Source organism: Dicentrarchus labrax, unplaced genomic scaffold (genome assembly GCF_905237075.1).
Source record: "Dicentrarchus labrax unplaced genomic scaffold, dlabrax2021, whole genome shotgun sequence".
Taxonomy (NCBI): domain Eukaryota; kingdom Metazoa; phylum Chordata; class Actinopteri; family Moronidae; genus Dicentrarchus; species Dicentrarchus labrax.
Genome location: NW_026136719.1, coordinates 21,490,014 through 21,504,904, shown reverse-complemented (window position 1 = coordinate 21,504,904; position 14,891 = coordinate 21,490,014). Strand labels below are relative to the sequence as shown.

At 40.1% G+C, this 14,891-nt stretch overlaps 2 protein-coding genes across 3 annotated transcripts; one reads left to right on the top strand and one right to left on the bottom strand.

Annotated features, from left to right (window-relative positions):
- Positions 1 to 77: 77 nt before the first annotated feature.
- On the bottom strand, positions 78 to 5,702 carry tfb2m (transcription factor B2, mitochondrial). 2 transcript variants are annotated; one of them, XM_051379198.1, is made up of 10 exons: positions 5,547 to 5,702; positions 4,620 to 4,931; positions 3,337 to 3,484; positions 3,042 to 3,133; positions 2,742 to 2,895; positions 2,258 to 2,406; positions 1,813 to 1,902; positions 1,572 to 1,625; positions 1,325 to 1,485; positions 78 to 1,161 (listed from the first exon to the last, which is right to left on the bottom strand). In XM_051379198.1, the coding sequence occupies exons 1-10, from the start codon at positions 5,547 to 5,549 to the stop codon at positions 972 to 974; spliced, it is 1,353 nt and encodes a 450-aa protein (XP_051235158.1). In that variant the 5' UTR covers positions 5,550 to 5,702; the 3' UTR covers positions 78 to 971. The 2 variants fall into 2 exon arrangements, with proteins under 2 accessions (XP_051235158.1, XP_051235159.1); XM_051379199.1 differs by having other exon boundaries at positions 2,742 to 2,892.
- A 48-nt stretch (positions 5,703 to 5,750) lies between these two features.
- Positions 5,751 to 13,023, top strand: LOC127351551 (saccharopine dehydrogenase-like oxidoreductase). The gene is made up of 12 exons (XM_051379201.1): positions 5,751 to 6,278; positions 7,558 to 7,670; positions 8,559 to 8,639; positions 9,284 to 9,413; positions 9,544 to 9,593; positions 9,840 to 9,970; positions 10,297 to 10,414; positions 10,902 to 11,021; positions 11,144 to 11,200; positions 11,299 to 11,410; positions 11,631 to 11,712; positions 11,821 to 13,023. Exons 1-12 carry the CDS (start codon positions 6,080 to 6,082, stop codon positions 11,909 to 11,911), a joined length of 1,284 nt encoding a protein of 427 aa, XP_051235161.1. The 5' UTR covers positions 5,751 to 6,079; the 3' UTR covers positions 11,912 to 13,023.
- The last annotated feature ends 1,868 nt before the right edge of the window (positions 13,024 to 14,891 follow it).

The following is a 14,891-nucleotide window of genomic DNA, read 5'->3' as shown; positions in this document are numbered from 1 at the left end:
AGTTATATGGCTGTGCAGCTGTATTATTGTTGACACTACAACAGATAACCCAAGCTTCCAAAAGCATATGACCAACCTAATAATAATCATTTTATTCACTCTATGTATACAGGAAATAAAAGTAATGGATTTTATTCTGGCCAAAACACCCATTCTCGTCAAACAAGCGCACTTAACACTGAAACAGAGCTCAAATCTATTTGTCCCCCACACTTCATATCAAAATTCAAATTTAATCATTCGTTCAAAAAAAAATTGGATTCCACAAAACATGACATTTAGAAAAGCTGACACAATGAATATATAAAAATACATAAATCATTACGCTATACAGTGAAAACCTTCCTTCCTTCTTTCTTGTTACCGTTCTTCCCCTAAAGATGTCAGTGTATTATGCAATACAAGATACATACAGGGTTGTGTTATGTGAAACTGCTGTTACAGTGTACTGGATAAACAAAACTGCAGTCGTATCAACCACTCAAGTAAATGCACATTTTTTAATTATACAGATATCTTTTTCATGACCTGGTGCATCAATGATGCTTTTTAAAGCATACAGGGACTTTTAATGATTTAACTAGTAAGACCTTTATCCTGCAACAATTTTTAATTATTGTCATTGCTGACTCATTGTTTTCTCTGTACAAGTAGTAAAGCTCAAGAGCCCAAAGAGAACCATTTCTGCTACAGAGGTTTGTCTTAAATTTGAACTCATGGGAATCCCAGTTCAGGACAACACAGGTACATTTAATGTTTTTCCTCTATTGTCCTACAGTACAGTCACAAACATGTTTGTGACTCTCTATACAAGTCTATTATGTCAATTTATTCTGCACAAATGTTTTATTTATTACCGTTTTTTATGATTCCATGTGTGTGTATGGATGTATGTATAATTTTATTACATCACACATTATATTATTCTTTCATTTTTAAAAAACTATACACATGACTTGTATGTCTATAACTTAGGCCCAACCCATCCTTTCTGTGTTCTCCAGAAACTCCTCATAAAGCCAGCTGTGCGAGAACGCCGAACTCGCGTCAATCAGCCTGAACAGCTTAAGATAATCCTCTGGATACACACAGCCTGTCAATATGTCTTCCGGCAAGCTCAACTGCGATAACAGCAAACTTCCACTTTCTGGAGACCAGAGACTAGAAAAACACAAAAGAAGGAGAATAAGCAAGAGAAAAATAAGGTCAGTAAGTAAGTCCGTTAGTCTTCCAACATGTGCAATGTGTTAGCTGCAGGCCTGTCTCAATAGCTGTGTGTGTGTGTGTGTGTGTGTGTGTATATGTGTATATGTGCATTGCTTACTTGAGCATGTCAATGAGCTTGGACTTCCTCTTTGCCAGACACTGTTTGATCATCAGCAGCAGAGTAAAAGCATTAAAAGGAGAGAAACCTGCAGTGAACAGATCAGCCCGTGGACGCAGGCGCACCAGGCACAGGGGGTTACCGGAAAACTGATGGGCGAACTAGGCAGAGGACAGATGGGAGATGTTATATTAAACAGACAATACCAATCAACAATTGCTGTTAGTGAATCTGCTCTCTTTCTTACCTTGGTCCTATGTTTAGACATATATCCTGAAGTCAGAAATGACTCAATGGGCTCCTACACAGAAAGAGAGGACTTAGTTGACAACTAGAAGTATCACCCTAAATTGGTTTTACCCACTTCATGTTGAAAATGTGCGGAAACATGGACGTTTTAAACAACTGTTTAGATGTCAACCTTAACTGGTTTGAATACATTTGCATAATCAACTAAATGTTCTTCGCCACCATTCGTCATACTGTACCTTGTGCAGTAGTTCGATATCGCAAGCAATCTGCCAGAAGACACAGAAGGGTATGTAGCCCCTCATGTCACCTGGACGAGATATCAGTTTCTGATGGGAAAAATAATCAGAATATACATTTATTTAAGTTACCAGAAACTAGTCTCCCGGGCATCAAGTAGTGACTGTGGTATCAGCATGGATATGGCAATTCTTTAGGGCAGATCACCAAAACTGCTGATTATACTGACAGGTGCAGCAGTAACTAAGTACAGATGTAAGTTGGTTTAAAGCACCCCTAAATTAAAACAGGATGCAAAACCATGAAAAGAAATCTACTCCATCCTCATGAAAAGAACCGCACACGCTGGGTTACACTCTGTGATCAATAGATTGATCACAGAGTGTAACCCAGTGTGTGGCTCGTTTATACTGATATATACGTTAAAAAGTCTTGTTCTTTTACCTGGTATTCCTTCTCTCTTAAGAAGAGGTTGAGCTCTATTCTGCCATATCTGTAGACAGACAGCTGCTGATACAAAGCGTAAACCAACTTCAGCAGTCTGCTACGATCATTATTCCTGGGCAGGATACCCACCACCTTCACTGGGATGTCTAGAAAGACACACACATACACATTTAGGAGGGATGGGACAATGCAGTGTTCATACAGTTAAGTGTGTTAAAGCAAAAGCTACATTTTTCAAAACAATTATTGATTCAAAAGACTCATTTACATGTTTAAAGCCTGTGTACAGTATATGTTCAAAGTTTAGATTGATGGCATTGCTAAGCACTAGGATATTAATTACTGTATTATGTGGGATTTATTTGCAGCCATGGAGGGTCAACTAGAGGAACAAAAACCCTTGTGTGTATGTGTGAAAAACAACATTTGCAGGTCTGAGGTTTGCTTTAGTTTGAGTGTGTGCACATGTTTATCCCCTCACCGTCAGTCCAGCTAGCTTCTGATATTCTCAGGTCAGTGAAAAGTTGTTCAGAGTACATGCTTGGGGGTTTAACTTCTCCATCGCCAATGGGGTCTAATTTAAAGAAGTCACAGTGATGCACTTCCAGTCGACCATTACTTTGACGTTCCAACTGCTACAAAAAGAAAACATCACTTATTTAACTGATACACAAGGGAATCACAGATAAATTGAAGAAATAACGTGATAGGTTAGAAGTAAGTATTGGCTAATCATATCGTATTGATACAAAAAGTAATGTAATGCATACAGATGTGTCACCTTTAAATTGTGAAAGTAGCCCATATTCTTTTCAAGACCTACAACTCTCTTAGCTCCAGCTTTGAGCAGTGTCCTAGTCAACACCCCAGAACCTATGAAACACAAGTACAAACACAGCCCATCAATTTATTGTTTCACGGACAAGAATCATATTTTCCACAAACAAATCATAAACACACATTTTTCACTATGGCCCACTGGTCAAAAAGTAATCATTTTGGCAATGTTTGTGCCAAATTCGATGAATGTCCACCTTTGTGTTTCACTCTGACTTAAACATTACACAAATACACACCTGGGTTACATTCGAAGATAACACTTTTGGAATCCTCAGGTCGAAGATGTTGTGTTATCACATCAGCCAGATGTTGTCTCACTATGGAGAGTCTAGGCAAGGCAACATCCTGAGACTGTGAGGTGTTAATCCAGGGCTGAAGATTAGACTGACCATGGAGAAAGACAAATGCATAAAGAGAATGAAAACTATCAACAACATATGTGAATAAGCCCACAGTTTATTTAGAACCTCAATCTTTGTCTCTATTAATTTTACAGTTTACTGCACAAACTCAACATACATTACATTAACATGAAATCTTATGAATTGAAACTTGTGAGCTACCACTAGGGTTGCAAAGGGGCGGACATCTTCCGGTAAATTTCTGGAAACTTTCCGGGAACTTTCCATGGAAAGATAAGCTGGGGAATTTTGGAAACATTACAATTTGGAAACTTTCATGGGAATTAATGGAAATTATGGGAATTAATGGGAATTTAGGAGAATTAACTGGAAAAGTTGGGTAAGTCATACAATATTGAAATGTATTTTCTTTGTATTTGTACTACATTGGCTGTTTTAATGTCGATTTCAAATGCTTTTACACACTTGTTGCATTAAATCAGGTTGTTTTAAGCAAGATTATCCTGCAAGATGTTTCTTTTCAACTACATGTAAGTTCCCTGTTATAGACTAACAGGATTATAACAAGCAATATTAAAAATATCCAGTTTATTCCCATTAATTCCCGTGTATTCCCGTTAACTCCTCTTAATTCCCATGGAAAGTTTCCAACTTTGAAAATTCCCAGAATTTTGCAACCCTAGCTACCACAGTTGTTCGGGGCAAAACATCTGGGTGTGGTGCAGGGTCACAGCAGATCTACGTGTTGTGCACCTTAAAAATCAAGGGAAAACAGCTGTACATGGTTTACAACTGATAGTAGAGCAGACTCAATGTCTCAACTAGCCTGTAAGGCCTTGGTAATCCCTAGGAGAAGCTGACGGATGGTGCTGTGGGAAAGTGTGTAATCGCTGCAACCCCCCACACATTATTTAAAAATTGGTGTATAGTTGGAAGATTGTGAACCATATGGGAAAACACTTGCCACTGTCACAAATCCTTATAAGAGGAGTTTTCCATTAATAACCCCATAAATAAGTGCAGAACAGAGTATAGAAACACAGACATCTGTAAATCCAGAGCAGACAGGTTATGTATTTCATTAGAATTTCATATATACCAGGCTGCAGTTGAAAACTCGTGTCTAGGACCAAGGAAAGCCATAAATAACTGCTTACCTGTACAGCCACATTAGACAAGTTCCTGTGTGTTGGTGCTGAAGGCTGGGGGAATGACCTCTCTCCACAAGGCTGCTGGGAGCTTGGACCATGTGTGGGCCGACCAGGACGCGAAGACAGAGAGTCTAGGCTGTAGGCCCTTCTATGAATCAAAGGAGCACCAGGAACACAGAGGCCAGAGGAAGCTACAGGGGCCAACACTGCCTTGCGCACACAGGTTCTACTTCTGACAACCTGGCAGCAAGCAGAGCGCATAATCAGCTCCACCACTCTACAGATCTGGGTGGACATGGTGGACGAATGGACCTGTAACTGCAGAGGAAGGGGGGGGGACATGTGATGTTAAGATGAACAACACTAACTTACATTTAAACATCATTTTTAAATGATAGTACATTGAACGGTTAACCTGCTCCATGAGTTCTTGCTCTAACAATTGTCCTCACAGCTAACTTGGCGTTAACTTTAAGTATCAAAAGGCAGAGTCGATAAAATGACAAATTAAAGTTAATGTCATCATACAAAACTCAATTTGACACGCGTGTACCAGTGCAAGTCAAATATGTTATCCTCGCACGTGGTGGGGGGGGGGTTAAACGGCACCGCATAATGTCTGATGAGTGATCCTGATCGGCCTCAGTGGAGAGGTCATCACTGCCCTCCTCCCTGTGCACTCACACACTTTGTCTGTCATCGTCCTGACAGAGAGGCAGGTCATTTATTAAAGGTAGAGGTACAGTAGAGCCACAAGCAATAACAACACCGCTGCAAGTGCTCAACTCCGACTCAGTTATAATATCTATCCAAGCAGACGATACTGAAAATATCCTCGTTGTAGCCGACTGGTCAGCAGTCTGTACAAAGGTGACGTTCCCGTACAACTAAAATGTATTTAATGTGGTTTGACTGGGAGAAACATTTACATACCATAGGATGAGCGGAATGTCCTATATATCCCAGTCTGAGTGCGGACTTGCTGTTGACATCATAAGGCTGCTAATAAAACCCTGACATTGAGCACGCTGCACCCCGACCTCACCACACTTGTTTGCGCAACTTTAGCGGCGCATATGATGTCGCATATGATGTCGTCATTAACATGCAACTACTGCGAGGACCAATCACAACACTCGAGGAAGTGGTGACGCTTACGCGAATGCTAAAAAATAATGAATATAAATAACTCATCAGTAGAAATATATACGGGTAAATTGTTTTAAAAACAACAACAACAACAACAACACAATTGTGCGTAATTGACTCAGCGAAACGCTTTAATTGTGTAGGTCTCTTGAAATGGCCGCTGTTTGTGACATCTGTTAGCATATTGGCTAAAGGCTGCTACGGAAGCAGACTAGGAAGACGCATTGTCAAAAGCACCGCACCCAGCCCGCTCTCATTTAGTCTGTCGGAGAGGTAAAGGTGGAACAGTGAGCTCCTCCAGTCTGTCTGCACTCACTATGGCGTGTGTTGAAACAACCTCTAGCAGGCCGTACCACCTGGTTGTCTTCGGAGCCTCTGGCTTCACCGGACAGTTCGTGGTGGAGGAGGTGGCCCGGACTGTTTCCGAGGGTCCGAAGGGGCACCTGAAGTGGGCAGTGGCTGGCAGGAGTAGGCAGAAGCTGGAAAAAGTTCTGGAGCAGGCCGCCGGAGTCCTCAGTATGTATCTGAATAATCCCGTTAGTTGTGAGTGTTGATGGCCCTGCAACAGGGATAGTAGGATAGAGTCTCAGTTAATCTTTTATCTGGGGTTATGTTAAATGCAAGTGTGATGAAGCTGGTGAGCTTTAATCTGATTTTCTAAGGGGAAATTGCTTAACTCCGACTCAAGATGAGTTATAATATCTATCCAAGTCGAGTTCGCTAATAGTGATATATTTAAATTTACATGCTCACGACCCTGAACGCTGTCTGAACTCCAAAGTACTGGTAAGGTTGCAACACAGTCAACCATTTAATCTGATGATCAGCTTTGTTTCAAAAGTAATAATTGTATTTGATTACTCCAAAAACAGAAATTAGGGCTGCAGTTAATGAATATCAATTCATCTTTCAATTATTTTTTGATCAATTGATCAACTTATCTATTTTATGACAGGAAAAGGCATTGAATGCCCATCACAATCTCAGAGTCCATGTTGAGACCTTCACGTGTCGTGTTGTCCAACCTACAGTCCAACGGTCAAAGATATTCAGTTTCCAAACACAAAAAACAGAGCATAAAGAAATTGTCCTTTTTTAAAAGCTGTATCCAGTAAACTGTTTGCCTTCTGCTTGATGAACAACATACATGATAATCAATCATTAAAATACTTAGCTATTCCTTTTCTGTTGATTGATCAATGAATGTACTACTCCTAACAGAAATAGAAAGATAATTCCCCTGAATGTGATTAATACGTGGAATATATAACAGACATTTACTGTGTATATTTAGTATGCTGGTAATTTTCCAGGTTGACGAAGTTTGTATCCGTGCAACACTCTAAACATGGAAAATTATGTCTATCACCAAATCAAGACCAGGGGGCTTTTGTGCTGTCATGATAGTAATGTGAGTTTCCAGAGGATTAGATAGTTATTCTGTTGTCCCCTCCTCTTCGGGAGTGTACAACAGCTGATGGAACATACCTACTCACAATTCAGTCCCCATCCATGACAGCACACACACACACACACACACACACACACACACACACACACACACACACACAGCTCGAAGTTAGCACCTCCAATCTTTCAGTGAACACTGAAAACGGCTTGTATAGTTTTAAAAAAATATATAGAGTACTAATTTTCTCACAGATACTCATATTTAATACACCTGGGAAGAATTTTAAATTATATGAACTATGAACACTGATGTCTGGGAACTGTATATCAAGCATTTGGATCAAAATATACTATCCTTACAACATGTTTGTGTGTGTATGCGCAGGTAAGCCTGAGCTGAGGTCAGAAGTGGACATCATCGTGGCAGATGTAGGGGAACCGGACTCCCTGGCTGCCATGTGCAAACAGGCTGTGATTGTTCTCAACTGTGTGGGGCCTGTAAGTAGATGATTACACAGTCATGTGTTTACCTCTGTTTATTTTTCTTTAACACACAGAACTTGTCCGTCACATGGAACAAACTAGTTTTTCTCACATTGTCTCACAACGCTGGCATTTTGGCATCTCCCTTTGGCATCATTACAGCTCAACTTCTGCCTATCTATCTCTTCTCTCTCTCTCTCTCTCTCTCTCTCTCTCTCTCTCTCTCTCTCTCTCTCTCTCTCTCTCTCTCTCTCTCTCTCTCTCTCTCATACACGCACAGTACAGCCTTCATTTACACAATGACAGCTACTGACTTACACCACACAATAAATCGTATTGTGTTAAAGTCAGAATGGAAAGTAGGTTTTCATCAGTAGTGTAACCACTGCTGTTGCACACAGGAGCACTTTGCCAGCTCGGTTAAAAGTGAGGCCAAAAGGAGATGGACCTGAAAGAGCATAAATGTAAAAATGTATTAGCCCAATGTGGCATTTTACTTACAAAAAACCTCACATGAATCATATGATGTGCATGTAATATTGAAGATGTATATATAAAACATTTGACAGCACAATGAAGAAGTATTTACATATACAGGATTTGCCTAGAAAGCTGGCTTGTGCAGCTGCTGCATGAAACATCAAACAGTCTTTCTGTGTGGAAAGCCGGTGAGAGGTCATGTCTTGTTGCTGCACTAGCAACATCGGGGTGCCTGTGCAGACAGAGATGGGATCTGAGCGGATAAAGGGGGGCATTGAGTGAAAATGAGTGTCAGGGATTTAACAGTGATGAGTATTCTAGTTGATGGGGAATTGGCCAATTTCAACCAAATTAGGAAAGGAAGAAAAATAGAAATGGTCCATGAATTAATTTGTGTATGTGCATGTATCTTTGGGTGTATAGTACAGGTTCTATGGTGAGCCAGTGGTCAAAGCCTGTGTGGAGAATGGAGCCCACCATATGGACATCAGTGGAGAGCCTCAGGTATGTGTGGCTTTAGTACTGTATTTCTGTACTACAGTGTGTGCATATAGTAAGTCACTCCATCAACATTAATCATTGCATATACTGAAAGAGCATTAAAGGGCAATAGTTTTTCTCTTAATATTTCTGATTCTAATCAAATTGCTATTTAATAATTTAAATCTTCTCTCTCTACCTGAGTGCTGTCAGTGGACATGGCGTGATTGTTGTCCTGCAGATGTCCTAACATTCAGCTTTGCTGTTGTTTGTGTTTTGGATTAATTGGAGACGTGCTCAGTTTCATGCTGTAGCCTGTTGGACAAAATTATCTCTCACTTGGCTGCTTGACCGCAGTTTTCTCTCTGTCGTGTGTGTGTGTGTGTGTGTGTGTGTGTGTGTGTGTGTGTGTGTGTGTGTGTGTGTGTGTGTGTGTGTGTGTGTGTGTGTGTGTGTGTGTGTGTGTGTGTGTGTGTGTGTGTGTGTGTGTGTGTGCCCTGCCAACTTCACCATATCAGGACAGAACTTGGCTTTTCTGCCTTTCGTTGTTTCATAAAGTCCAAAAAATCTGTTTTCATAATATTCTGTAATAGATCATTCATTAACAGGCACACCAAAAGTCATTTATGTGTGTGTGTGTGTGTGTGTGTCTTTCTGGCTCTGTGCAGTTCCTGGAGGGCACGCAGTTGAACTACAGTAGCCAGGCAGCTGACAAAGGCGTGTACATCATCGGGAGCTGTGGATTCGACTCCATACCTGCGGACATGGGAGTCCTCTACACCAGGGACCAGTTCAAGGGTATGCACATACCGACACTGATGTGCAGTGCTCCATTCACTCTCTTTCTTCTCTCTTTCTGTTGCTGTTAATGATTTATTTACTGTCATATTAGCCTCTGCTAAAACATGGTGTGTGTGTTCATCCACAGGTACACTGACTGCATTGGAGAGCTTCCTGACTGTCAGTGCAGGATCTGAAGTACGTAACCACATGCAGTTTGTTGCCCTTTTCTCCTTGACTTTCTCATTTCTTGTATTTATGTGATATCACTTATTTTGCCCCTTATTTCAAATGTGTTATTGTTCCTTTCTCCTTGTTTATGTTCTCCACCTTCATTCAATGCATGGTCTCTGTGGCTTTTCCTCTATATTCTCTCTCTTTGTGTGTGGGTGTGTGTGTGTGTGTGTGTGTGTGTGTGTGTATCTGTATGTCTTCTTCTATCAGGGTGGATGTATCCATGATGGCACGTGGCAGTCAGCCGTGTATGGTTTTGCCGACAGCCAGAAGCTTCAGAGTCTCAGGAGGAAGTTTAATCACAAACCTCTCCCTACTGTTGGTGCTAAGCTTAAACGCAGGTATGTAGAGTAGCAATGAAAAATAAATCAGATTTATTTTGAGTCCAAGATGCACACTGAGCAATAAAGAAATACAATACTAAATAACCTCAAACATATTTATGGTCTTTTTTTTTGCTACAATTTCTTTTTACTTATCAGCCAACATATCGACTGACGCACTATATATGTGATGAGATAATATTGGTTACTACTTTTGTTTGTTTTTTTTAAAGCTAGCTGATCCTTTTGTCTCAGGGATAAGCATGCAGTACAGTTTGCCCCAAACATTTTCATGTCATTAAAAATCTTGTGTTTTCTCAGCATGCATTTCTTTGCATTTGTAGGGGAGCATTGTTCTTCAGTAATGAGATCCAGCAGTATACAGTTCCCTTCATGGGCTCTGATCCCTCTGTTGTGAGGAGAAGTCAGCGCTTCCTGGCGGAGGAATATCAGGCCACACCGGTTAGTCTTCACATCCTGTGTATTCTTTACTCACACTTTTTTTGCGTTGACTTTCACTCGTAAAATCAAATCTTTTTTTAGTTTTAGTGTCACAGATGTGATCAATTATGATTGTAGGTTTTGGGGCAATGCTGGTTTTGGGCTATTATAAGAGTTTTCCAGCCATCATGCAGGGTTATATGGAAAAGTGGGGATTAGTGAAAAAAATATGTAAAATGACTGCATGCTGCTATCTTGTTCCAAGTTTGTATTGGACATGACTGACAACATTTTAATCCCAGACCCTATCCGTCCTCCTCCACTTTGTTTTTTACTCATTTTTAAGATACCTGTAACTGTTGATGGTCTTATTTGTAGTCAAGAAGATGCAGCCATCCTTTTTTTATTTTGAATCTTCATTTTTTGGAACAAAGTAACTAACAGCGTGTATATTACTGCCTCTTCTATGTTGGAAGAGCATTAAATAATCTTTGATTATTAACTTCAGGTTCAGTATGGAGCGTATGCAGGTATAGGAGGTATTGGGAACATTATCAAGATGATGTTTGCTGGCATGATGTTCTGGTTCTTGGTAAAGTTCAGTTTTGGACGCAACCTGCTCATCAAGGTAAACAAACATAGCATGCAGACTCACAATACACACGAAATAATACAATTTACACTTTATAACTGACCCTAACTGAATATTCTGTGCTTATGTCTGACTGTTGTTTGTACCCACTTCCTCAGCACCCAGAGTTCTTCTCCTTTGGACTCTTCTCCAAGGCTGGACCAAGCAGAAAGCAGGTAAAGTGTTGACAGAACAAAAATATATCAGGACCTTCTTAATATGAAGATGTTCTGTTTTCTGATTTGTGTTATGCATGTGTCCATGTGTGTATTAGATGGAGGCTTCATCCTTCCAGTTTGCCTTCTATGGAGAAGGCTACACAGAGGGACAGGACCCCTCCCAGGGAAAACCTAACAGCAAGATTCGCACTCTGGTTCAGGGACCAGGTAACTGGAAATTAATCTCCTAGTATAATACAATACATTTAGTCTTCGATGTAACAAAGAGTCAAATAACAAAGATACTCCAGATTCCCTCATAAAACGGTTTGGCTTGTTGTTATTTGCCAATTAACTTGGTGGCATAATTATATAATATTTGATTAAACCCTCCATTAATGCTTGATGAGTCTAATGGTTATTTAACTGTGTCTCTTTTATTATTCAGAGTGTGGATATGTGGCTACACCGATAGCCCTAGTACAAGGTGCTCTGACATTCCTCAATGAGCCCAAAGCCTTGCCAAAGACGTGAGTTATCACACCCTAAATCTACTGCCTGCCCTAGAAATCACATAAATGTATGACAAATGCATTCTGAGTTTTTATTAAATTCTTATTTTTGTCCATCACTTCCAGGGGAGGAGTGTACACTCCAGGAGCTGCTTTTGCAAAAACTACACTAATCGACCGCCTCAACAAACACGGCATCCAGTTCTCTGTCATCTAAAGCTTGTCCCCCCTCTCTGATGTCGCTACTCCAGGTTTTTCTCAGCACTAATATGCATAATATCAACTAGGAAGTTTCCAACTTTAGAAGAGAGCTATTTCATCATGAGAGCCTTGACTAGAGATGAAGTTTACTTTCAGATTTCAACATCATTTTTGATGGTACTTCCTGTATTTATCCCTTTTCATTTGGTCAGGAACTTCCCAGTCTCCCTTTGGCTTGACTGCACTATTAATGCTCTGCTTGTAAGACTAATAGCACAACTGCGGCAGTGTTTCCTAGCCAAGGACAGCACAAGGAACAGTTGTGTGTAAAAAGGGTCTAACATGGCCCACCACTAACATGATTATTGCTGACCAAGGAAGAATTTGGGGCAGGATTCGGTTCACATGTTTTTCATTAAAGAAAGACATTAAAGGAAAAACGTATTAAATACCTAATTAAGTACCTAATTGAATAAAAATATTTGGACTGTTCCAGGGGTAAATATATTGTCTGCTTTGACAACTAAGAAAACAGTAACTTCAAATGCAGAAGGACATTGCTAACTAAGTAGCACTAACATTGTAGCTGTGTGTGTGTTTGTGTGTTTGTGTGTTTGTGTGTGTGTGTCTGGTTCAGTAAAACTGTAAACAGAGAATAGAAACCTGCTCTGTGCGTGTGTATGTGCACGTAAATGCTTGACTTTCCTGGCCTGGCAGCTAAAAATCCTGATTGCTTTGTTTCTGACAGTTTTAATAGTTGGACTATCTCTATATCATTCTACTCTCTTGAATCATTATTGAATGTTGCAGCAATTCATTTGTCCACGTTTGCTTTGGAGCCTCGTCATAAAATGCATAAAGTTGTTTGTGCACAGAAGAGCACGAGTTACTGTATGACACTGAACATCTCTGTTAGTTAATAAGTGTATGAAAAGTTTGAGTTTTTTTTTTTTTTTATCTAAATTGGGTTTTTTTTCGCTCTTGCGGACTGGAATAGTTTCATTCAGTGATGTTGATCTTGTTTTACACGTTTGAGGGGTTGAGCACTTGATGAGACGTTGTGGGGTTTTGTTTTGGTGTGCTTTGCTTTGTGTGGGCCTCATAAATAAAGTCCTGCTGATAAAAATAGTCTTTATGTCATCTTTAGACTGCTTTATGGAAACATCCCTCCTAGAGTGAGAGGTTGTCCTACGCACTCACAAGGTTAGTTTGAGATCTACTAGGCAACTTACAGTCATGTCATAGTTCGTTTTCACAGCAAGTTACCTATTTTATGTTTTAAAAATAAAGAAATGTATCCTTTTGAGCTTCAAAGCATTCCAGAAGTTTTCTCCAAAAAGTTGCTCTTGCGCAGTGGCACAATATAAAATGCAGCGAGGTCAGTAGAGGGTTTTCAGTGTTCTCCACAAAGGTTTTGTTTTACATTAAATTCAATAATGTCTCTGTGTCTTTACTGACTGCTCCCTTTACTAAATGGCTGGAAAATCTAAGTTATTAATAATACATGTTAAATGTAAAGATATAAACATGAAAAAATTAGTAATGAATGGCTGGAAAAAATTAAAATAAAATAAAGCTTTGTGAAATGCCTCTTGCACATTTTCATAATTTAAACACAAATTTCCACCCAAAGTCCTTAATCAAAGTAAAAGCTATTGGCATGCTAAGAATTAGTTTTGCTCTTAGGACAGTTTGTGTCACAAGTGTTCAGCTAGAAAGAGAAGGCTGAGCAGCACAGATAGCACTGCCACAGACGGAGAAAAGTTATGAAGACACATATTCAGGGTTCTACACCAAACTGAGGAACCACTGAGACCATGACCACAATTCAACTAACTCAGCCTGGCGGTTTGTGAGATACTGCTAGCACAGCTGTTCTGTATGTACAGCTCTGAACATATTGGTGATGGCCTCTCAACCCTGTGGCTTCTGATGTGGGTCAGCCCGCATCAAATTTTATTCACTGGCTGATTTTCAAAAGTCTTAAAGTTAGACCTGTGACATGTGATGGCCTTATTTGGTTCTTTGTTGGCTGTTTACCTTTTTTGTTTCAGGAAGCGAGGGGTGGAGCTTAGATTCCTCCCTGATGCAGCTCATCTGAGCAGGCTGGGCTGCTGACTGAACTCTTGGTTTTTGGTTGTGTTGTGGGTTTTATATTCATACATATTTACCTCATCTCTCAGTTACATTGCAGACATGCTGATTTGCTGACAGACATTAAATCGTATTGATTATTTGCATTTACTTAATTAAATTAACTACTCTCAGGCTGTGTGGTCTCCCTCTTTTGTCACACACTTTTGAGCCAGGTTGTGACAGACAAATAATATTTATTGAACACTGCTGTTTCCACTCCTAGGTTCAAGCCTCACAACAAGGCGTACAAGTTGGCAGCATGTGCTCTGGCCTGGTGTGGTTTATTTTTACACATTACCAGAAATTCTGTTGGTCTGGTTTGTTCCTACATCGTGCATGCTTTTATACTGCTACTTCTCATTTATGTGTTTTCTGAAGCAGCCCGTTCCAAGAAAGGGAAGGGAGGAGAAGAGTCATTAACATCATTTTGGTTCACCTGGCACATTTTTGGGTCTATTATCTGACCCTGCTGGTGGCTGAACATTTGAGCAGATGAATTCATATTTCAAGTTGTGTTTTAGATCTCAGCATGAGTCTGGGAATGGTCTGTGGGCACGTCCAACCCTTACTTATCTTGCACAGGGCTCAGAAGCTATCCTGTGTCAAGAGAAAATTGAACTTGAGTTTAGATTAAAAACTTGTAGTAGATATACAGAGGAACCATAATTACCCTGATCGAACACTACTACTGCTATAAGAAATATTTTGGCTAAATGCAGTTTAAATGCAGTTGAATACAAGCCTCAGTCCATGCAAGTGGAAAGGTCCTATCTATCTCCTGTCCAGATGATAGCAGTGATATTCTCTCCTTGGCTGCCAATAAAGCCACTGTGAGAGTTGGCCTAAATAAGACCGTGGTT

Excerpts from the sequence above, each read along its gene's own strand:
- LOC127351551 (XM_051379201.1), top strand. The coding sequence starts at position 6,080 with ATGGCGTGTGTTGAAACAACCTCTAGCAGGCCGTACCACCTGGTTGTC. Across the intron at positions 10,415-10,901 it reads AGGAATATCAGGCCACACCG|GTTCAGTATGGAGCGTATGC; the intron begins GTTAGTCTTCAC and ends TATTAACTTCAG. Across the intron at positions 11,022-11,143 it reads GACGCAACCTGCTCATCAAG|CACCCAGAGTTCTTCTCCTT; the intron begins GTAAACAAACAT and ends CCACTTCCTCAG.
- tfb2m (XM_051379198.1), bottom strand. Across the intron at positions 3,485-4,619 it reads TGTCTAATGTGGCTGTACAG|TCTAATCTTCAGCCCTGGAT; the intron begins GTAAGCAGTTAT and ends CTCCATGGTCAG. Across the intron at positions 1,903-2,257 it reads TAAGAGAGAAGGAATACCAG|AAACTGATATCTCGTCCAGG; the intron begins GTAAAAGAACAA and ends TTTTCCCATCAG.